Source organism: Bufo gargarizans, chromosome 4, assembly GCF_014858855.1.
Source record: "Bufo gargarizans isolate SCDJY-AF-19 chromosome 4, ASM1485885v1, whole genome shotgun sequence".
NCBI classification, from domain to species: domain Eukaryota; kingdom Metazoa; phylum Chordata; class Amphibia; order Anura; family Bufonidae; genus Bufo; species Bufo gargarizans.
Window position 1 is genome coordinate 97,742,549 of NC_058083.1, and position 24,778 is coordinate 97,767,326.

General features: G+C 46.9%; 1 protein-coding gene across 1 annotated transcript in view; it reads right to left on the bottom strand.

Moving 5' to 3' along the window:
* ATP1B3 (ATPase Na+/K+ transporting subunit beta 3) overlaps window positions 1–24,109 on the bottom strand; it is a 48,109-nt gene extending 24,000 nt beyond the window's left edge. Inside the window, exon 1 of the mRNA XM_044289880.1 lies at window positions 23,860–24,109. Coding sequence (XP_044145815.1) covers window positions 23,860–23,968 — 109 coding nt within the window. The 5' untranslated portion in view covers window positions 23,969–24,109. The remainder of the gene's footprint in view (window positions 1–23,859) is intronic.
* Window positions 24,110–24,778: the final 669 nt, after the last annotated feature.

The window sequence follows — 24,778 nt, forward strand, 5'->3', positions numbered from 1 at the left end:
TTTCTTTATAAAATCGATTTTAGTGATATGCTAATGACTTACATAAGGTGCCCAAGGGGATGTCCTTTCCTAACTCGGTGCTCAGCCGCACCCCTCGGTCCTGAGTCCAGCGCCGCCTCTAATATAATATATTCAAGAGCCGGCGCGCTGACGTAATGCGCACTTCGCTCGACGATATCATTACCTGTAGTCCGCACGGGTGCAGACTACAGTGTGGATTTCAAACAGGCTCAGGGATTCCGTCAGCGCGCCGGCTCTTGAATATATTATATTAGAGGCGGCGCTGGACTCAGGAATGCGGCGCCGGACCGAGGGGTGCGGCTGGGCACCGAGTTAGGAAAGGACATCCTCTTGGGCACCTTATGTAAGTTATTAGCATATCACTAAAATCGATTTTTATAAAGAAATAAATCAAGACTATTAGTTAATAAGGGCATCATTTAATACAGCTCAGGGAGACCGACAAGTAGCTATGTTTTACTGTAGGGGGTAAAATGTAGTGACAGAATCCCTTTAAACGTGCATCCTCTATTGTTCGTGGAAATACAAATCCAGGTTTCCCGCTGAAAGAATGGATCAAGTAAGAGATTAGCATGTAGACATCTCCTGGAGACCACTGATGTAAGGTTGTCATCCACATTAAATGTATGAAGAACTTGAGGTGATTTGCTGACCATCTAATGTATATGGGGCCCCTCTTGACTCTCCACCACGGCAACTGTCCTGGCAAAGAAGAGTCTGAGAAGCTGGATCTTAGGGAGATAAGCTGCCCATCAGAGATTTCTGGCGGCATGTTCTCCCATTCACAACACATGCACACTTGGCAGAGCTGAGCATACAATTGAGGAGGGATCCACAGACATCTCAACACATTCAACTGCGTTGCTGTACTCAGGACAGTAATACAGTTGAATGCTGCGACGGGGCACGGGAGCAATGTCTTTGTGATAGGGTTGTCACAATACAAAAATTTTGATTCGATTTCGATACCATAAGAAAAGTATTGTGATACTCGATACCACGCAAAAAAATAAATAAAAAATAAATAAATAAGCTGTGTGCATTCTGCATTTTATGGAACGTCCGACCCATAATCGAACAGTCCTATTCTATTTTTTGGAGGCACAAGGTGACAAAAAAAAAATAAAAAAAAATGGTGAATCGCACAGTTTATTATTTTTTTTTTTCTGTTACTGCGTTCACCACATAGGAGTTATTTTTTCATGTTTTAATAGTTTGGACTTTTCGGATGTGGCGATATGTAATATATTTATTTATTGTTTATATAATTTATATGTAAAATTGGGAAAGGGGTGATTTATAATTAATATATATTTATTTTTATACCTTTTTTTTTTTTTTTTTTACTTTTTATTTAATAACTATTTCCCCCCTTAGGGGCTAAAACCTGGGATCTTTTTATCCCTTGTCCTAATCACCCTAATAGAGATCTTATTAGGCTTAATAGGACTTTAGACTCTCCCTGCTGCCCTGTGCTTTGTACACACAGCAGCAGGGAAATTACCATGGCAGCCAGGGCTTCAGTAGTGTCCTGGCTGCCATGGAAACCGATCTGAGCCCCAGGATTACACTGCTGGGGCTCCAATTGGAACTGCCAATGATTTAATACTGGGGGGGGGGGTTGGGGGCTACTGCACCACCAATGACTTTACTACAGGGGTGGTGCACCACCAATGTTTTTAATACTAGGGGGGGCACTACGCCAATGATGAAGATAACTAACGTTTAATACAAATACAGGAGGCGGGTGCCGGCAGCAGAATCACATATCCGGCACCCTACCTCTATGACAGGGAGCTGCGATTAGTGACAGTTAACCCCTCAGGTGCTGCACTTGAGGGGTTAACTGCCACGGATCGCAGCTCCCTGTCATAGAGATCGGGTGGCGGCTATGTGATTCTGCTGCCGGCACCCACCCCCTGTATCTGTATTAAACGTTAGTTATCTTCATTGGTGGCGCAGTGGCCATAGCCCCTCCCCTCCGCCACCACTCTCTCTCCTCATTGGTGGCAGTGGCACAGGGGGGAGGGAGGGAGAGACTGCTTCCTTCTCTCCTGTGCTGCTGAGGTAACATGGGGCCCACTGAGAGCAGCGCCTGCGATGTTCTCTGATACTAGACTGTGCAGTAGCGCAGCCTAGTATCGGAAAAAGGCAAATTGCGATATCGAATCGATATTGGTACATAAGTATCAATTGGGTATCGATAATTCGATACCCGTTGCAACCCTACTCCGTGACCCACCGTTTCCGCTAATAGGCATTAATCCTTGTTCCTGTAGCTATCAGAGGCCTGTGTCATCATTATGGTGCTGCCTGAGCTGGTCTACATAGAGCTCAGGGCACAGACTAGAATAAGAGGAGGGATGGGGTTAGGTTGACTATGCAAGAACCTGAGCAATGAGGTAGGAGACGGATGGGCTGGCAGAGAAAGCAAGAGGAACAAGGTGCACAGAGTGTCTTGGGCCCACCCTCGGTGCACATAACTTGCATATGGATGAAGAGTACTTTTTCTCCAGAAAGAAGCAATGGATCATTAAGTAAAAGTTATCATTACATTTAGCTGAGCTAGCCCTACTAGACATTGTGGCTGGTGTAACAGTGAATTTCCTGGTGACAGACGCCATTAGACGATGTATCTACCATGCAGTCACTCATTATGGTTGTTTCCCAATGGACAAGAGCACAAGTTGGTCTCTGGTTTACAACTTCTACAACACTATTTCCCCCCATGACAACTTACGGCAGCTTAACAAAAGTCTAAGGAGCCAAGGTTAACTGAACGTTAAGGACATACTGTATATTTATGTTCTTTTTTTTTCCCTTTTCCTTTTAACTTAGGGCCTGAACACTACTGGGAAGCATTCCTCTATGATTGGCATGGCGTCCGGGCCTGCTGGAAGTATTGTGAAGCCAGGACTGCAGTCCAAGTTTCCTCATACATGTAGGAGGCCAGACTGCTCAGGATGTGAAGTTCTTCAGAAATGGACTGCCCACAAACAGGACAATATGCAGCATTCATCCTGCAGCGTCCATAATGTCCAGTTCTGGCAGGTCACAGAGGACTGTTCTAGACCCTTCGTCAGGTACTCGACTGTTCAGTAGACTACAAGAAATACCTGTAGAACTGAACAGATATTCCTCAAGTTATCATCATGAAAAAGGTCCGAGCAGTGATAATGCTGGGTGTACACCCTGTGCCCGCCGGAGGTGTTAAAACCCTGCCTAAAGCAAGTCAACATATTGTGGGGATTCGCTCTGGTAGGCAGATTAGTGGACGCAGTACAAAGGCAAAAAAAAAGTCTTTGACTTAAACAGTGCAGTGTTTATTCACACATAAACAAAAATGACAGTTTGTCATCTTGGTGTTCATTCACACCATGGCAAGTCCACAGAACAAAAAGCATTCACCTTGTCAGCGGTTTTGGCAGTAGCAGTCCGCAACAGGCTTTAGGGCCTGCTTCCCAGCAATACGGCTCTCAGCCCTTTAGTACGGCACACATCATGCAGATCTCAAACCACAGAGACTCCACAGATTCACTGTGAAATGGAGGATAATCTACTGAGACTGCTGGGTTTTATATCCCTAGCCAAAAGCCGGCCTAGAACGTGGGGAACAGCCACCCACCCTGTACTATGGCTGCTCCCAGTAAGAGCCGTCCCGGATCGGCTTTACAGCCACACTAAATAACCAATAGTGTCAGTCAGCACCAGCTGCCGCTAACACTTAAAATTACCGGCTCTTACCTCACCGAGGCCAGGAACCTCGGTGACACATATCTTCCGTCAATGATGGCCCCTTGCGCTTTCCCACAATGAACAACATTGGTTTTAGCCTTTTTTCCATTTTTGTAGACCTTTTGGGGCCAATGGCATTTTTTCCCCCAAAATGCAGAATGGTCTAGGTATAGTGTTCTGGCATTTCCTCCATATATACGCCAGAATATACAGCTTGCTGACTGTTCATAGACTATAAACGTCCGAGCGGTGAGCATATTAGGCTACCTTCTCACGTGGCAGTTTTTTCATTCGTAGATAATTCTGCAACAAAATCAGTTCCATTTATTGGAATAGGGCTTGCAGAAAACAACAAAATCTGTCGTGTGTGAATGCCCACTAACTCTGCAAAGACATTCCTGAACATCCTGCAGAGTTAGCAGCTGCACGCTAATCTACAGCTGCCGGACTGGGAGCCCATTGAGGTCCCCACAGAGCAAGCAGGGATGGGTTTTCTCCATGGGTGTATACACAGTGCTCAGTGATCACTATATACACAGATTAGCAAGCGGAAATGTACCGTATTTTTCGCTTTATAGGATGCACCCCCCCCCCCCCCCAAAAAATGGCAGGAAAATGGCAGCGTGTCCTATAAAGCAAATACTAGTGAGCGCTTCCACTATGACAGCGTTCACTAGTATGCAGAAGTCGCAGGAAGCGGTGTGTTCAAGCTCAGCCTGTACTCACTGCTCCCTGGTCTTCTCCGGGCCCACCCTACACTGTTCTGACTGCGTACAGCATCAGGGTGTAGTGTGCACTGTGACCTCGCGCTGTACAGTGCAGCATGGGCCTGGAGAAGAGCAGAGATTTTGACTGGAGAAGAGACCGCTGGCCCTTCAGAGTAGAAGCAGAGCTGGAGAGGTAAGTCATTGTGTTTATTTTTAGCTCTAATAAGGATCCTAGATGTGGGAAGGGGGGGTTGGGTCAGAGCTGAGGATCTGAGATGGGGGTATTCAGAGCTGAGGATCTGAGATGGGGGGGGGGGGGGTTTCAGAGCCGAGGATCTGATGAAAAATATTTTTGTTCCTATTTTTTTTGTCCCCTCTAAAACCTAGGTGCATCTTATCATCAGGTGTGTCTTATAAAGCGAAAAATACAGTAGCTTCCTGCTCCAGGCCTAGTGATCATGTGATTACTGGGGGTATCTGCACGGCTTATAAACCTGCCCCCAGCAACCATAACCTATACATTCTCCATTTAAATACAACCATTAGGCCCCTTTCACGCAGGCGAGTTTTCCGCACGGGTGCAATGCATGAAGTGAACACATTGCACCCGCACTGAATCCTGACTCATTCATTTTAATGGGGCTGTGTATATCAGTGGTGATTTTCACGCATCAGTTCTGCGTTGTGCGAAAATCGCAGCATGTTCTATATTCTGCGTTTTTCACGCAGCCCTGGCCCCATAGAAGGAAATGGGGCTTCAGTGAAAAACGGAAGTGCGGGTGCGATGCGTTTTTCACTGATGGTTGCTAAGAGATGTTGTTTGTAAACCTTCAGTTTTTATCACGCGGATGAAAAACACATCAAAACGCACTGCACCCGTGCGGAAAAAACTGCACAACTGAACGCAATGGCAGACAAAACTGACTGAACTTGCTTGCAAAATAATGCGAGTTTCACTGAACGCACCCGGAGCCAGTCCGTCACGCTCGTGTGAAAGAGGCTTTATGGAAAAGGGACCCAATTTTGAAAAGTATTTTAGTTGTACTTTGTGCTTAAAAATAAAGTGAAAAACAGACTTTTTTTTTTTACCTAGACATAAAAAAAAAAGATCCATGTAACCCCCGACCCCTAAAAAAAATAGTGGCTCCCAAAGATGCATCTAGGAAAGCAGAAAACGTCTCTAGTCAGGAAGAGGGGTAAATGGGCTGGTCTTGAACTAGTTTAAAAGTGCCACCAAAAATACTTTAAAAAAAAGTCATTAAAAATGCTTGTGAATGTGTGTGAAGGATGCCTTTATCATCTTCGTCTTTCCACTGTTTCTCCACTCATTGCTTTGTTGATTTCTATTTCCTGAGTTTATATTTTTCTATTCGCCCGACAGGATCATACGGGCAGTAACCCCATCTAGGCCGCTACAATAGCCCTTTCAGGCGCTTGCTTTACAGCAGGCACCTGAACATTGGAGAACCATTACCAGATAATGTAAGTACTGTTAAAAGGGGTTTTCTGGGATTACTATGATTTTTAACAGACATGGTCATGTAGTTGTTTACCTCATGTACATCATTTCCATGCTTTTTCCCCCCAATTTGGACTCTCCTGACCCATTTTTACCATGCTTGATTTCCATCCTGTTCTCATGATGCACTTCTCTGCCACAGCTCCAGCACTGCCTCAAAACCGTCCAGCTAGTTTATAGCTCCTCCCACCAGCTAGTTACATAGACACTCCCCTATCACTGACACACCCAATCACAGGAAATAAGAGCTCCATGGACATGGCCATGTGACCACAGCCCAAAACGGGAGACAGGAGCAATAAAAGGTAAAAGAAATACATTACAAAATTACAGCTCTCTTCATAAATGATTGTTTTAAAGGATTCATCATCATCTGAATACTGAAAAATATTAGCGCTCTGGTGGGATGAGGACACATCTTATGGCAGCTTTAGTCACCCGATAGTCTTCCAAGATGAGAAGCAGCAACGTGATAATGTCCATTGTCTACCGCTGACTTTTTGGCTTTTAATGCGGCCTAATACAGGAAGCAAATCTAATTCCCAGAAGAATATCTGTCAGTACGAGCCGCAGGACAGCACGGTGAATAAACTCTCATTTGGCGATGGTTCCTGCACTAAGTCAGGTAAACACAGCATTTCCGGTGTAAAAGAATGGCTTCCGGGACGCTCAGCTGTGGTGCAGCACTGGAGGAGACATGTATGCAGAGTGCTCGCTTATGGACAGCAGCAGAAAGTACATCACCGGCAGCAGCAATGCCTTTGACATCCGATGAGTTGGCCACAGACGTGGACCTCTATTTCCACATAATTCAGATCAGCAAGTCCAGGTATACCACATGACTCAGGGAAAAAATCCACTTAAAGATATTGTCTCAGACAACCCCATTCAAGACACAAACAGCTGCAGGGTAAATGTAGGATTACACGGTATCTACATCCATGTAATACAAGGGCGGTGTCACGGCCTCCGTTGTGTGCGCCGTGACATGGTTGCCGTGCATGCTATTACCTGCGGCAACGTGTTGTTGCAGCATGTAGGTGGCTCCTTCCCTGTCTGGTGCCAGAGAGGTTAATTATCTGGCTGGTGTGGATTTAGGTGTGGCCTTGTGGCTTTTTATATGTTGTGTTGTGAGTCTGAGGTCAGTGGCCCTCCAGCCTTTGTGTTAGCTGGAGTGTTGCTCCTTTCCTAGATATACTATCTATCCAGTGGGAGGGCCACCGTATAGCGTAGGAAAGTGGGGAAGCAGCTAGGCCTGAACACCAGGAAAAGGGAGCAGGTCACCTCCTAGAACCGCCCTGACTGCTAACCGTATGAGCAGACCCAGATGGTAGGTGGGCTCATACACTGAGGGGTGGGAGTGTCACGGCCCCTGTTGTGTGCGCCGTGACACGGTTGCTGTTCACGCTGTTGCCTACGGCAACGTGTTGTTTCCGGGCTCATAAACAGGAACCTCAGACCCTGAAATGAGGTTAGGAGCAGGAGACGACCTGTTCATCCCAGACACGGATGAACAGGAGTCTCCACTGACCTAGCTACACGGAAAGGGACAGCCAGTGAACAGCTGGATCGGCAGGTAAGAGCCCAGAAACAATATGCACTTACCTGCCCGGCCACAACAACCACTGGACCGTCATACAGACAGGAAGCATGGTGGCTCCAGGCAGAGCTGCTCACCGACTTGTGATTTCCACTCCGGGGAACCCTGACACCCCCTTCCGGAGGTTATGTGACTCACAGGGGAAAATGTCTAGCAAACACGCGGGAAGACAGACACCACATGCCAGACATGTAACGAGAACTAGACATACAACAGACCCCAGACATAACCCACACCAAACATAGATACAAAGGAAGGTAAATACATAGGGAACATATTGATGTCTAGCTAGGGCAACTGACCTCAGACTCACAACACAACATTTAAAGAGCCACGAGGCCACACCCAAGACACACCTAAATCCACTCCAGCCAGATAATTAACCCCTCCGACACAAGACAGGGATGGAACCAGGGAAAAGGAGGAGCCACCTGCATGCTGCAACAGCATGCACAGCAACCATGTCACGGCACACACAACAGAGGGCGTTACAGGCGGCACAAGTCCACCACACAGGAGACACTGATACGAAGCAGCACACATGGCTGTCTTCATGACACAACCCCTTTAATGTCTCCACAATCACAGTTGCTGGATCCTGGATCAAGCTAAAACAATACTTATGTGGAGCCAAAGCTGACCATACACGACGGCCCAATAGTAATCTACTGTGTATAGCCGCCACCTGTCTCCCATCCCCCTACTGAAATAACATGCAGTACAGGAGTCAATACATTGCCAAAGCCGAAACAACTGACCGACTGGTAAACCTGGATTTAAGTAGGCCATCTTGTCCACTGTTCCCCGTTACCAGCCATTCCAGGCGTTCCTGTATGGGGATATACCATATTTCAAGGATCCCCATTTAAACCGCCTGTTTCCAAAAGTTGCTGTCACCTTCAGTTTGGTTTCTGAGGGCTTCTCAGGACTTTATCTAAATTCTTTATATCAGCTAACCTGTGGAAGAGAGAAAGTTTCAGCAGTACTTACCCTTCCATCTTGCCACCGATTCCACCATCTTGGCTGTGATAGAGTGGCTGTACGTGCTCCTTTGTCTTCTAGTCAGGAGGTGCCACCAGTCAAGTGATCGCAGCCGGGATTGCAGACTGGTGGCGCGACATGCTGCGAAAACCTTCCCTCTTGCACAGGTTAGCTGATATACAGGTAAATTTAGGTAAAGCCCAGAGTAACCCAGAGTAAAGCATAAAAACCGTTTCTTGGCTTTGGGGAGCAGATTATCCTCACATGCATAGAATAGAAATTATACAAAACCCTTAGGCCCCGTTCACAGTTTACAGCCTGACCTGGTTGAGGATCAAGCTACCGGAGCTCACCGTATCCGGCATTGCCATATATAGCCGTGTACTGCTGGATCCCCAGGCAGCATTTATGCTACGTGGGGCTGTACTCTAAGGCTATGTTCACAATAGCGTTGTGAATCCAGAAGCCTGATCCGACAGGCTGTTCCAGCATAAATGGCGGGTTTTGCCTGGACTTTGGCCGCCATTTATGCTGGAATAACCCGTTGGATCAGGCTACCGGATTTACATATCCTTAGAGTACAGCCCCATGTAGCCTAAAGGCTGCCGATGAGATTTAAGAAAATATCCACGCTCTGCACAGCGTCCGCACCGCAATCCACACATCACTTGAGATGCGGTGGTGGGTTTAAATCTGCAGCTTGTGAGTTTATGTTTTAGACGTCTGCCGTTAATTTCGCTCTTTGCAACGCAGGGTAAAATATGTGACAGTGTTTCTGCACGGAAACAAGAGGCAAAATCGGTACAATTCGGCGTGGATTTTGCGGCTGCGGAATTTCTGCAGCAGCCCTGCTGCGTGTAGCTACGTTTACATGTGAAGGATTTGTGGCAGAAACTGTCCCATCAGTGTGAACAGGGTTTGCAGCAATCTACGTGCATGCCTGCCTCATCGACATGTACGGAATGGATTTTCCGTTGCAGACGTGTCCACACCAAATCTGCAGTGTGCGAAAACAGCCCTAGATTCTTTCACATGATTGACAATGGCTAGTGGAAAAGCATAGTAGATAACAGCTCATAGAGGAAACCTGATGCGGAGGACGGCGATGGAGAGATAGCAGCAAATAGCCTTACAAAGCAGGGGGCATGTAATACAAGCCCTAATACAAGATCAGCAGCAGGAAGGACAGATAAAACCTGAAAATACCTGAATAAAAAATGTGTATATATATATATACGCACACACATACGATATAAAAAGAGCTGCACAAAAAAAATCATCTTGAGTGTTGTATCGAAAGCAATTAACCCCTACATTCACTTCACATGAGAACGGTTCGCAGCCCCATGGGAACCAGGAAAATCTTCTAATTCGACTTCCACTAATTAATACTGCATGAATAGAGGCCATTTTAGTGAGGGGAAGGGAAGCCAAGTCAAGTGAGGTACCAGAGCCAAGACCCCTGCACAGAACAGCGCAGTGCAGCACACGGATCTACACCTGCAATCTGGCAATGACTGCGGCACGCTAACATTGGGTGGTGGAGCCACCCGGGATCTGTACTGCAACGCGGGCACAACTGCAAGACTGTCAGCAGGGTAAGGCCAGGTCCAGGACACCGCACCAGTCTTCAGTACTGTACTGGTATGGCCAAACATGAAATACAGCAGGCAGCATCCTACTGTGTACAAATCCATATACTGTATTCTTCAGACAGGTTTAGACAACCTGTTCGTTCAATGAAGTGGAGGGGTAAGGCGAGTTTTCCTGCGCAGGTGCAATGTGTGACGTGAACGCATAGCACCTGCACTAAATCCTGACCTGTTCACTTTAATGGGTCTGTGTACATGCATCAGTTCTGCGTTGCGTGAAAAACGCAGCATGTTCTATATTCTGCATTTTTCACGCAGCCCTGGCCCCATAGAAGTAAATGGGAATTAAGTGAAAAACGCATTGCATCCGCAAACAAGTGCGGATGCAATGGGTATTTCACTGATGGTTGCTAAGGCCTCTTTCACACGAGCATGTTACGCATCGCACCCGCATGGAAAACGCGCTCATGTGAAAGGGGCCTAAGAGATGTTGTTAGTAAACCTTCAGTTTTTTATCGCGCGCGTGAAAAACGCATTGCACCTGCACAGAAAAAAACTGAACAACTGAACGCAATCGCAGACAAAACTGACTGAACTTGCTTGCAAAATGGTGCAAGTTACACTGAACGCATCCGGAGCCAATCCGTCACGCTCGTGTGAAAGGGGCCTAAAGGTCAATAACTTTGGGATCTGGCATAGAGGGGGTTAATAGTTTTGGTCAGCTCTCGCTACCCTTAGGTTGAGTTCACACGGGCGAGATTTCCGCGCGGGTGCAATGCGGAAGGTGAACGCATTGTACCCGCACTGAATCTGGACCCATTCATTTCTATGGGGCTGTGCACATGAGCTGTGATTTTCACGCATCACTTATGCGTTGCGTGAAAATCGCAGCATGCTCTATATTGTGCGTTTATCACGCAACGCAGGCCCCATAGAAGTGAATGGGGCTGAGTGAAAATCGCAAGCATCCGCAAGCAAGTGCGGATGCAGTGCGATTTTCACGCATGGTCGCTAAGATAACAGTCTATTCACTGTATTATTTTCCCTTATAACATGGTTATAAGGGAAAATAATAGCATTCTTTAATACAGAATGCTTAGTAGGTGGTCAATTGAGGGTTAAAAAATAATTAACTCACCTTCTCCTCTTGATCGCGTAGCTGCCGGCTAAAGGACTTGTGGTGACGTCATATCACATGGTCCAATCACATGATCCATCACCGTGGTGATGGACCATGTGATTGGACCATGTGATCTGACGTCACCACAGGTCCTTTAGCCGGCAGCTCAAGATTAAAGGAGTAAGAAGAGACTGGCAGCTACGCGATCAAGAGGAGAAGGTGAGCTAATTATTTTTTATTTTTTAACCCTCAATTGACCACCTACTTTGCATTCTGTATTAAAGAATGCAATTATTTTCCCTTATAACCATGTTATAAGGGAAAATAATTACATCTACACAACCTTGAACCCAAACCTGAACTTCACTGAAGAAGCTCGGGTCTGGGTACCACAGTCAGTTTTTTATCACGCGCGTGCAAGACGCATTGCACCCGCGCGATAAAAACTTAACAACGGAACGCAATCGCAGTCAAAACTGACTGCAATTGGGTACCTACTCGCGCAGGTTTGCCGCAACGCATCCGGACCATATCCGGACACGCTCGTGTGAACTCAGCCTTAGGGCTCATTCACACGACCGCATGAATGAGTCCGCATCTGTTCCGCAATTTTGCAGAATTGCGGAATGGGGACAAACCCATTCATTTCAATGGGGCCGCAAAAGATCTTCTGTCCCACGGGCCCACAAAAAAAATAGGCATTTCTATAATGGGCTGCCCATTCCGTAAGTTGCGGAACGCACATGGGTGGCATCCGTGTTTTGCAGATCCGCAATTTATGGACCGCAAAACACGGCGCGGTGTGAATGCGTTCTTAGTGTGTGGCCACTGAAACAACTAGCGATGGTGCATGTGGTCACCTCATTAAATATACTTATCCAAGTACATGAGTCTCCTGTGTTTACTCTGTGGTGTCCTGCCATGCTTGTTCTGCTACATTCTAAATTTTTAGGGGATATTTTTTTTTACTCTCCACGTTGATAACATTATACAAATACACGCACACAGCTCCGCAGCCCACATATTTTACTCCTTTACCTTCAAGATGTTGAGGGCTGTCTTTCTAACAGTCCCCTCTATGCACTTAACGATCCTTCATGCTTGTTTCCTGCCAGCACTGATCACACAGATGTGTAGACACACACCCAGGGGCGGACTGGTCGTAGACCCTACATGGAAATGTCCCAGTGGGCTGATGCCTAGGAAGGCCACCCAAGCCCTCCTCATGGCCGCCAGTCGGGTTCATAATGATCTGACTGCGTGACAGCATATGTAGGCAGGGCCAGCAATACCATAGTGCAGAGCAATATACCGCCAGCAGCCTCATGTGCCCTCCTGAATTCAACTGTATCAATGTCCCCAGGACAGCAATACAGTTGAATACTCAGTATTCAGTGCTGCACTGTGGTATTTGGCTCAGCTGGGGCGGTATATTGCTCTGCACTATGGTATTGCTGGCCCTGCCTACATATGCTGTCCCGCCGTCTGTCAATTTGGACCCACCTGCAACATGGGACAACTTTTAACTTTTTTCCCAGCGCCACTTTTAGTTCCCAGCCCGCCCCTGCGCACACCTCTCTCATTAACGAAGCAGTCAGGGAGGTTTGGCACTGCTGGACCACCCTGACTGCAGATTTTTTTCTTGCTAAAAAAAGTGCGTCTTATATTCTAAAAGATATGGTAATTTCTTCTATCTGATACTGACAGGGCCACAAAGCTGCGAATTATAAAATATTCTGAATTACCAGATGGTCATAAAGAAGCAGAGAAGGCACCCTGGAATGAAACGCTAAGGGTCCCTGTACACAGTGCAGATTTGTATGCAGAAAATCTGCCTGAAAACCACATTAAAAACACATAAATCTACACTATTTATCACAGTTTTTGTGTTTCTTGTGTGACTGTGGTTTTCATCGTCGCATGTGCAGTTACCCATATGCCTCTTTTACACAGTAAGGGCTGTTTCACACGAGCGAGTCCATTGCGGGAATCGCGCTCCGTGTGTGAGTGTGATCCTCCGCTCTGGACTTGCAGGAGCGCACGGCATTATCATGATTTATAATGCTGTGTGTCTCTGCTTGGCCTTTTTTCCACAGAATCATACTGACATAAAGCTGTCAGTATGATTCTGTAGAAATAACGTCAAGCAGAGGCACATAGTATTATAAATCATGATAATGCCGTGCGCTCCTGCAAGTCCAGAGCGGAGGATCACACTCACACACGGAGCGCGATTCCCGCAATGGACTCGCTCCTGTGAAACAGGCCTAGATCGTACCTAGTGCATGCATCCATTGTCCAAGTCTTTGTTTTTCCACCGACTGTGAGACTAAGGCCCCTTTCACACGAGCGAGTTTTCCGAGCGGGTGCAATGCGTGACGTGAACGCATAGCACCCGCACTGGATCCTGACCCATTCATTTTAATGGGTCTGTGTACATGAGCAATTTTTTTTCACGCATCGGTTCTGCGTTGCGTGAAAAACGCAGCATGTTCTATATTCTGCGTTTTTCACGCAGCCCTGGTCCCATAGAAGTAAATGGGGCTTCAGTGAAAAACGCATTGCATCCGGGAGTTCGGATGCAGTGCATTTTCTACTGATGGTTGCTAAGAGATGTTGTTTGTAAGGGCTGTTTCACACGAGCGGATGCCGTGCGTGACATCCGCTGCGTGAATGACAGCCAAGACCTGATGCAGACTGCAGAGGCACGGAGCAGTAACATGACTGATAATGCTCCGTGCCTCTCTGTGATCTCTTTACTACGAAATCACAGTGAGATAAAGTTGTCACTGTGATTTCGTAGTAAAGAGATCACAGAGAGGCACGGAGCATTATCAGTCATGTTACTGCTCCGTGCCTCTGCTGTCCGCATCGGGTCTTAGCTGTCATTCACGGAACGGATGTCACGCACGGCATCCGCTCGTATGAAACAGCCCTAAACAAACTAAACAACTGAACGCAATCGCAGACAAAACTGACTGAACTTGCTTGCAAAATGGTGAGAGCCAATCCGTCACGCTCGTGTGAAAGAGGCCTAACTAACTAAAGTCTATGGGGCTCATTTACTAAGACTGTCTTTTTATGCTGGTCTTCTTTTCTCCTCTGCGCTGCCATAAGATCTCATCATAAATTAAGCATGTGTGTGGCAGTCCGAGTAAAAACTATGGCAGCCCCTGGCTGGCATACTTTTTTGCTAACATTTTTTGTACTTTTCATGGCGCAAATATTCATGGTGGACACGGGGCAAGAAAAGGGGACTATTTTAGGCCTAAAATAGTTGCAAATCCGTTATTCAATGTGCCCCTATGGGACAGTGAAAACCGCAGACCAAACATGAATGGCATCCGAGTTCTCTTGGTGGTTTTTCCACTGACCACTGCTAGGAGATACTCTGGAAATCCCTTTTCAGCCTAGCAGTGCACATGACATACAGAGGACACAGAAAGCAAAAAACATACACACGGACTAACAATTAACCCTTCCCAGACATCTTCACGGATACATGGTTAAAACTGGCATAATATAAGGCTTCCTTCCCACACACATTTGCTCCGTTTTTTGTTTTTTTTTTACCACTAAACAGTGGAAAAGGATGCTGCGGATCTAGCAGCAAAGAATGCATGTATTACTTGTGGTTTTTTCCATGGAAATGGCTGTAGACTCTCCATCGCAAAGGGTTAAATCTGTGGCAGAGATCCATGGCATAAATGGACATGCTGCAGATAGGGGGGTGTTCACATCTCTTTTTTATTTTCCGCTCTTCTAACCCATCAGGTGAAAAAAAAAAATAATGAGCCATTTCCACCTGAGATCTGTTTTTTTTAGATGGGGGGGGGGGGAAATCTGAAGAACAGGAAATGAAACGGAGATGTGAACCCTCCCTTATCCGCACCGCAAGTCTCATCCGCTTTGCTGGTACCGTACGACACAGCGGATCACTGCACAATCATCCGCGGCATATCCACCACGTTTGAACGCACCCTAGCCGTTCCATTTCACTTTAGGGGCTTACTTTTTTGAAGTAATGCGCATTGTGAGAGTTGTGGTAAGATGCATTATTTTGATCTGCAGTGCTGCATAAATGACGGGTGACGCAATGTGACATGATGACGTACACCATATGCCATCATGCGGACTGCAGCTGACGCTTGAGAACCATATCAAAACCAAAAGCGGTTTTCACAGGTGAAACATTCGACATGTTTAACCCCTGGTCAGTTACCGCATTGCTAAACCACGTGCAGTTTTCACACACAGCTTGGGTAAGTTCAGACAGAGAATTCTGTCCGTGACAAAATCCTCCGCGTATCCCATTGAATCCCACTGAATGGGGCTAAATCAAGCTCCCGCTGCACCGCTGTGAAGGTTCCGCATGGCAACTGCGTCAAGAATGGACCTGTACATTCTTGGAGCGGTCTTGAAAACCCTGCGGCATAAACCCTTGGCCGCATGAACTGCGGTGTGGCACTCCTTTGAAAACAATGGGAGTCAGTTTCAGCTTTGGCCCAATTTTCCACACCGTATCCGCGCTGAAACCCGCACTGAGAATGTCTGTCTGAACAAACCCTTAAAGGGAGTCTGTCATCAGCATTTCACGTTTTTAACCCTTCCCATAGCTTTCTAGCATGCTTACAGTTAATAAAAACGTTATTAATCCTGGACTTATAAAATCGTCAAAAAACATCTTTGTAACATATGCAAATGAGGTCTCGCAAGTGCCCAGGGGCGGCGTTACCCTCGTAGGTGCCCTGCTAGCTCAGCCTTTTCTTCGCTTCCCCCCGCCCCTTCCTTCCCTCCGCCCGCCCATCTACTAACATGTTGTTTCGCCTAAATCCCGCGCCTGCGCATTCAGTCTGTCGGCCGGCGCATGCGCACTGCGATGCCCATTCCTTGTACGGCATCACAGTAATTAATGCGCCGTTAGCCGGCACATGCGCATTAATTACTGTGATGCCGTACAAGGAATGGGCATCGCAGTGCGCAGGCGCGGGATCTCGGCGAAACAACAAGTTAGTAGATAGGCGGTCAGAGGGAAAGGATGGGCGGGCAGAGGGAAGTAAGGGGCAGGAAGAAGCGAAGAAAAGGTTGAGCTAGCAGGGCACCTACGAGGGTAACGCCGCCCCTGGGCACTTGCGAGCCTTTCATTTGCATATGTTACAAAGATATTTTTTGACGGTTTTATAAGTCCAGGATTGATGCTAAAGGTAACGTTTTTATTAACTGTAAGCATGCTAGAAAGCTATGGGAAGGGTTAAAACCATGAAATGCTGATGACAGACTCCCTTTAAGCATACCTGCTCATGGGTGCGGGGTTTCACAACAGAAATTGTGCGGATTTTGATGTGGTTTTTACCCAATCTCATTCACTTTGCTGGTACTGTATTACGAAAAGCCACAGCATATGCAGGTAGCCTTGGGGTACCTGCACACATTGCGGGTTACACACATTTTTCCGCATGCAAAAACCTCCATGTAAGGGCTCACGCACACAGCCGTTGCCATCTTTGCAGTCCACAAATTACGGATCTGCAAAACATGAATACCAGGCGCGTTTACGCATTTTGCAGAACTAAACTGTCCTATCCTTGTCCCATAAAATGGAGAATAGGACATATTCTATTTTTTTTTTGCGGGGCCACGGAACAGACATGCAGATATGGACAGAACACGTTTATGCTGTCTGGATCTTTTGCAGCCCCATTGAAATGAATGGGTCTGCATCCCACCCACAAAAAATGAGGATCGGAGGTGGACCAAAAATACGCTCATGCGCATGAGTCCTAATACAGAACAAGTCAAGTAAACGAGATTATACAAATCTCATGGACAATTTGCTTTTATTTTACCCATGTGGACATTAACTGCTGTGTGAATTTAGAAATCCGCAGCATGTCCATTGTTTGTGTGATTTTTGTGTGGATTTCATCCTTTGCAATGCGAGATCTGCTGCAAATCCGCAAGTAAAGCCTCATTCACACGTCAGTGTTTCACGGACATGTGCTGTACGTGTTCTCCACGGACAGCACACGTCCCCATTCATTTTAATGTGTGTATTCACACATCAGTGTTTTAGCACGGTCCGTGGGTCCGTGTTTTTAGCAGGGATCTGTGTTCACGGATCCATCACATCCATTATAGTCTATGGGTCCGTGAAAACCACGGATGCCATCCGTGTTTCACGGATCATTAAGAAGAGATGCTTTGAAAATTATTTTTCAGCTGTTCAGTGTCAGTGAAACACGGATGCAACGCGGACAGCAAAAAATGTACACACGGATCCATCACTGACCACCTGCTCACGGATTTGAGCACGGATGTGTGAATGGGGCTTAACGCGTGGTTTTTGGTGTGGATTTGGTGCAGAAACACACAGAAATCCAAATGAAAATCTGTGCAGAAGTTCTTGTGTGCATGTAGCCTTAGTGCAGGTGGCCGCATATAAGGCTATAAGGTACATTTGTCGCACGACAATTTTTTTGCGATGCGACAGTTGCAGAAAAATCCATCTCGAATGGATTTTTTTAGACTGTCGCAGTTGCAGCATGTCACATGTTGCAACTGCAACACTATGGACTATCATTATAAAAATTGTCGCGTGACATTGGTGCAACAAATGTCGTCGTGTAGACCTAGCCTAAGATTCACATGAATTTCCGTGCGGATCTATGTGCGTTTTTGCACCATATCCGCAACAAAATCTGCAATTTTCAACCTTAGTTTTTGTTGCGGATTTGATGTGGTTTTGCCGTCACCTTCATTGGAAAAGCAGCTAAAAACCGCACAAATATTAGACATGCTGCGGATTTAAAAATCTGCATGGCAGCTCCATTTGCGCCCAGAAAAAAAATTATGAGATTTGTGTAATCTCACACTTTGTTGGTACTGTACTACGCTGTTTTCTTTTGCAAGGGAATCCGTGTGAAAAAAACCCGCACATATTCTGCAAAGTGTGCAGGGCGCAGTCACACCCTGCGGATTTTGTTGCAGAAGATTCCGTGACTGAAAATCAGTTCTGTTGCCCCCCCCCCCCCCCCCCAATTCAGATTAACGGAACTGATTTCCAGTTGCGGAAAGTTCTGAGACAAAATCCACAGGGTGTGAGTGCAAAAAAAAAATTTCAAAAATTATTATTATTATTATTATTATATGCGACTTGCTTCTTGCATGACTATTTTAGAGCCGTGATTTGGCTGTAAAAATACTGCCGAGTCACAGAAATTCCCAAGCGTGTCGCATGCCTCATGCGACTTACGTCGTGTCATGGTCGCGTGTCAAACTGCAAAACCATTGACCATCATTAGTGCCAATGTCGCCGTTAACCACATCTAAAAGTGGCGCACCTCCCCAGGGAACACAAGCTGAAGCCTGCCTCGTAACGTGCACCATAGTACACACGCTTGATGGGGAATATGGGGGCAGACCACTGGACGATACCAGGTCTTGACTGCCATTGTTCAGAGCTAGCTCTGTACATAGGAACCCAGCAAAAAGTATCTAATTAAAAAAAAAAAAAATTAGCTCGTAAGCTTAGAATTGGCGCTGCTTTTGTCTCATTATATAGTGATGTTCATCGGACTGTAGGCTGCTGCTGAATATGCTGGCTCTATATAAATGATATATAAATATAAATTTTTAAAATCTCAGCAGTCATAAAGAGAGCAAAGGACCCGGCGGCACCTGGCAAACAGCAGATTAACCCCGAAAAGCTGCAGAACAGCGAAGAAAAGAGCCGGCGAATTCATGCGGATGCAGTAACGGTTACTGTGACACTCACCTATTCATTCGACCTACGCACAGAATGAATAAAAAGGGGGAGGAAGAGAAAAGGCAAGAAAAAAAAAGTGCTGATTGGGTTCTGAAATCACAAGACGGCAGCAGCAGCGGGAGTGGAAATTTCCCTTCCTCTCTCAGTCAGCGGCATCACCAGGGTCTTATTTCCATTTCAATTGTGGGGAGGCGGCACATCACAAGAGCGGCCTGGAAGTCTTAGAAAAGGAGGACAGATCTTAAAGCTGCAATGTGATCCGAGGATTGAGGGTCACCCCCTATTATAGATGGGCATCTCTGTTTAAACATGTCCAGGTACCACAGGGACACTTACATAGCGGCAGAATGGCTGGCAGCGGTGACATTTACAAGGAGGGGGATGACAATGCGGGCACATTTGTATCTTCTTGCACTCAGGCACTAAAATAAATCACCAAGCGTCTTCCAGTATAAGGTTAGACTTTGACGTCTTACCTGGAGGAGACCTCCCAGGGTCACAACTCTTCCAGGACAAACATTTTAACCCTTTCAATCTCCTGTTGATATTCAACTATATAATGGAATAAAAAGCCAACCAAAGCGAATACCGTGCGTCATATCTATAAGGCACCTGTCCACGGCATAGGAAGCCATTTTGTAGGTTGTGTTAGAAAAATCTTTGCCGCTCCATTGATTGCTAAGCCAGTACGTGACGGCATAGAGTTCAGAGCCGAAGCGACTACATGACTGTACAACGTATACCAGTACATTACTATATACCTCAGCCATGTCATCCATTTTATGAGCTGCCAAATTCTGAGGTAAGGCAGATAAAGCCCTCACAAGATCGACTAAATAACATATATATATATATATATATAGTGTCATTCATTTAGGCCAGAAAATGGACTACTGGGCAAAACCCATTATAAGAAACGCCAATTCCCCCACCATTATAAAGTATTACCTCGCTTACAAAGCAACTGCTGTACTAGGGAAGCAGACGGGCACCAAGAATAAATGAGCAGTAACTTTGCTGCTTGGCACTGCCATCTTGTTTGGCTGGAAAGCTATGGACTAATGAGAGGGCACATAATATTACAGACTGCAGTTCTGCAATGGACCACGAACACCGCGTCCCGTGAAACCCACCGTTTAATTTCACCACAGCCTGCATATAGCATCTGTTCCCAGAATACAGGCTATGGGGGCCTGTACTACCCCTGTACACCACAAAACGTGCATCAAGTAAATGGTCAAAAAGTTGGGCAAAAACAAAAGTGGGCAGAGCAGGTGGTGCGTGGTCAGCACATTTATTATCATCTACACCAAAAAGCTGCCATAGATTATACCTGAAATCAACACCTGCTCATCTGCTGGCGCAGATTTCAGCTCTGGAGCACGGACCGCCACAAACGTGCCACAATTATTAAGAGGCGTGTAATAACTGACGCTTCGGGGGATAGGCCGAGGCCGGTGTGTCCTCTATAGAAGTCTATCACTACTTAAGCAGCCGCTCAGCTTTGAAGGGGCATTTATCAAAAGTAGAGCAAAGGGGAAGTGCTGTTGCCCCTAGCAACCAGTATCTGCATTTTTCCACAAGGCCATTGAAAATGACAGCTGAAATCTGACTGGTTGCTATGAGCAACGACACCATTTTTCTCCTCCATCGTGTGAAACCACCACAGGCTCTCTATGCAAGTTACTTAACAGTATTATTCAGTGATGCTTCAGCTTCGTCATAACCTTCAAATCCAATCAATCCCAAACTGAAAGCGGCCTCCCACACCACCGACGGGTACATTCATGACAAATGGCTGTGGTGATGGACTTTTTAATGGTTCTATTCATACGCCCCCCCTTTTTTTTTTCTTCTTACAGGCAGTCGATAATGGACGTCCCCAAAAAATTTGACATGTTGGGCTGTTTTTAATGACCGTTTTATTTCCAGTCGTGTGAATGTAGCCTGAAAAAAGGACCTGTCGTCTCTCCTGACATGTCTGTTTTAGTAACTACTTACATTCCCCATTCTGGAGCATCTATTCTTAGGACTATGTTGTGCCATTCCTTTATTATTCCTGCTAGAAGGTTATGAATGAATTGCTAGCAGTTTTTAATGAAGGTCCAGAGGGGTGTTACCAGTTGGGGGGTGTCCCTGCACAGTCTGACATTGACAGCACTGATTGGATAGAGTCAGACTGTGCAGGGACACACCCCTAACTGGTAACACTCATCTGGACCTACATTGCTGGCAGTTTATTCATAACTTCTAGTAGAGATAATACAGGAATGGCACAACACAGAGCCACAAGAGTAGATGCTCCAGAACTGGTATTACATGGGGGATACAAGTAGTTACCACAGCAGACATGTCCGGAGAGGGGAGAGGTGTTCTTTAAAGCTACAAAAGGTCAGAACAGATGAATGGACTCCTACAATTACGGCCTGGCATGGTTCCAGTGCACAGTGATCAGATAGCAGCACCGCCTGAAGTGATACCAGAGTCGCCCCCTTTACGATGCCTGTAGGCTGGAGATTGCTGCTCCTGCAACAACCAGGCTAATGAATGGAGGGGCCTACAGTGAGGAAAAAAAAGGAACCCGTCGCTCCTCCCCCAAGTGAGGGGTAGTCCTGGGTGCACACAGGGGCTCATCTACCAACGCCTAGCCCAACGCTAAAAATACATACATTTACATTAAGGGTCTTCTCGCACTGTGTCATTGACCCCCATTAAACTCACACACCAGGAAAAACTCCCGACGTATCCGTTAAACAGAGGTTGTGACCAATGCGTAACAGTGACGTCCATCATCCACGCAGTAGTACGGTATTGGTCACATTTGATGGATATGGTTTTTGTTTTTTTTACAGCATGAACGCAGTCTGTCCTGATACTCAATTCAGTAAAAAAAAAAAAAAAAACACGTAACTCTGACGTATACCAGCCGAACGGAGACCAAAAGGGCCCCCGTCTGGTAAACGGGAGCTTTAGGTGTGCATTTACCGTATGCTGCAGTGTCATTTTTGCTGCAATTTTGCAAAAACTGCAACATAATGATGTGCAAATAAAAATATGCTAGAAGTTGGAAAAAAAAAAAAAAAATCTACTGCTGACAATCTGTTGGAGAAGTGATATACAATATATGTGTGTCTAATACTGGAGGACCACCAAATGTCCACCTCATGTCTATGCCCACAAGGGCCCTAAACTAGCGCCAATAACCTTATCCTGAGCCCTGGTCTCATGTAGGAGAACATCTCAACTTCTGTCCATCATTGTTAGTGTCCTAGTATCAGAGGGACTGTCCACTGGGGACTATTCCGCTAATGACCCATTAAATCTGGCCACACATCTGTCAATCGGTGCCAGAACCAACTAGCGTTTCGAATTCTTCCACTGTGAAGACGCCGGCCATGGTTGAAGTATTATTTATGTGACGTATTTTCTAGTATAATTAGTACCGAGAACGTAGGACCAAACCTGAACTAGTCACCAATGGACCAAGTGTCCCTCAGAATCAGCCCTAGGACCGTGACAGGAATTCAAGGATTCTATCCTCATTATCCTGTCAGGATGACAAGGGGTTAATTGTGGTCTTCAGGCAGATCTGCAGTTTTGACTATGACAGACCATCCCCCATCCCCTTCCAGAGACTGAGAGCTTCATTCAGACAAGAAGATGGGGAGAAAACCAAGACGGTAAAGAAAAAAAACAACATCAAGGAGCTGCAAGGCTCCTCATCTAATGTCTTCAACCTACCGCCAACCCACCTCTCCTTCTAACAAGTGGAGAAGGGTTACGAAGGAAAGAGCGAGGGCATGGGGGGTGTTCTCTGCCCATGTAGAATAAGATGGCAGCCCCCCTTGCCGTCTCCCATCCACAGTCACACACAGCTCTATTTTTAGCATCCAATGCGGCTGACTTCAGAGGCGCCCCCACCTCCTCCCATCCACCACGAAATGTGTCACACCACCGATACAGAGACTTCCCCGCCACTGCCATTATGATTTAACCTCAAGCAATGAACGGTTAATGGCAGGTGTTCTGCTCTATCAGGATGATGATGGTCTGAAGGCTCAAGGATTCCTATAGGCACCGCCATTACGTAAGCGCCAACTACGTATAAGTCATCCATCTGGTGTCACTCGCTGCACAGAACCCAAAAAATGAAAACCCCTCCTGTGCTAAAAGGACATCGCCAAACCAACCCTTACAGTATCAAGATGCCCTTGTCACTTCCCGACGGCCGTCTGCCAACCATGGCGCCAACTGACCACCGCCATATATCAGCTTTACGCAATACACCACTGCTGTCCCCAGTCGGACATCTTCCATCACTGGTAAGGGCCACCACCAGATAAGACTCGGTGGCATACTCCCCCTTGTCCAGCAGGGGTCAGCAGTTTCAGGAGATGTTATCATTGCCCCCTACAATTCTCCATCCTAGAGGATCCCGGCAGCCAACTATATCTATAGGCACATCCATTATCAGATATTGCGGTCAATGACTAACAGGATGATCCCGCCTTCAGCCCTGTATGGAAAATCCCTCGAAATCCAACTTTTAATTCATCAGGATGCACCAATGTCAGAATAAACCCCCACAAATACTGCATCAGTACCCCCATCCTAAATTCTGCAAGTACTAGCGAGCCTTCAGACGGGTCTCCGCTACCGGTGTCAGGCTGCCAGTCTGAGCTGTCACAGTGACAGGTGGGACATGCAGGGCAGGAGCAGCAGAGTGACGACCACCCCTGCATCACAGCATGCACCAACTCACTGCAGCCAAACAGTCAATCATTACAGGCAGTGCCGCACAGTCAGAACACGGACTTACCCCAGCTGCTGGCTGTGCGGCCCAGGATCTCCCCACTTCTCGGGTTATAGATAAACTGCTTCCAATCAGACGAGGGCTGCTCCGCACTCTTGTTCTCCTCCTTGGCCATGATGATGCTGGAGATGGCGGCGGTGTGACAGCAATGACTCCCGCAGCTGCGATGCACTGGATAACGTGAACTCGCAGCCTGGACCACTACGTCCCCGCCGGCCACTCTCCAATCTGAGGCCGCTGCGGCACCGACACTCAATTCCCCGGCACGGCAGGCAAGGGGCGTGTCAGCGCGCAGCAAATCAGAGAGCCGTTAGGAGAAATAGGGGCGGGGTCGAAGGTTTCGGACAACCAACGGCGCTCGGGGGCGGGCGTGGCTTTACAGACTAGTGGAGGGAAGCCCTGCGCAGGAGGGCGCGGTCAAAAGATCCGCGTCCAATCAGCGCTATTGCTGCATAACGGGACTCGCGCCTAGGCTGCTTAGCGGGACGCGGGGACGAGCTTGGTAGAATGAAGCAGTGCGCGCCCCCGCCTGGGCGCGTCATCGTGCTCTTCTCCAGCATCACACCCGGCCACCAGGGGGCGCTGATGGGTACATGCTGAGAAGATGCTGTGGGTGGAGGATGCTTTGGCTATTTATGGCACTAGTGTTTGAGAAATTGCCCCAGGGGGATTAAATCTTCAGGCTATACTTCCACCCTGCTAAAAAAAATATGGCACCCTAACCTAATGCCCATGAGCACAACAGTGCCAACCAGCGAGTGAGACGACGGGTGTGCTGGTAATAGTACCAAAGCTGCCAACTGCCCTGAATTTGCCAGGAGGGGGGTTTTGGTTGCCCCAAGTTTACCATCCTTAAGTTGGTAGGTATGTAGTACTCACTGTCCTCGCCCAGGCAGAGTGGTTGGAGGGCACACCTTGGTTCAGA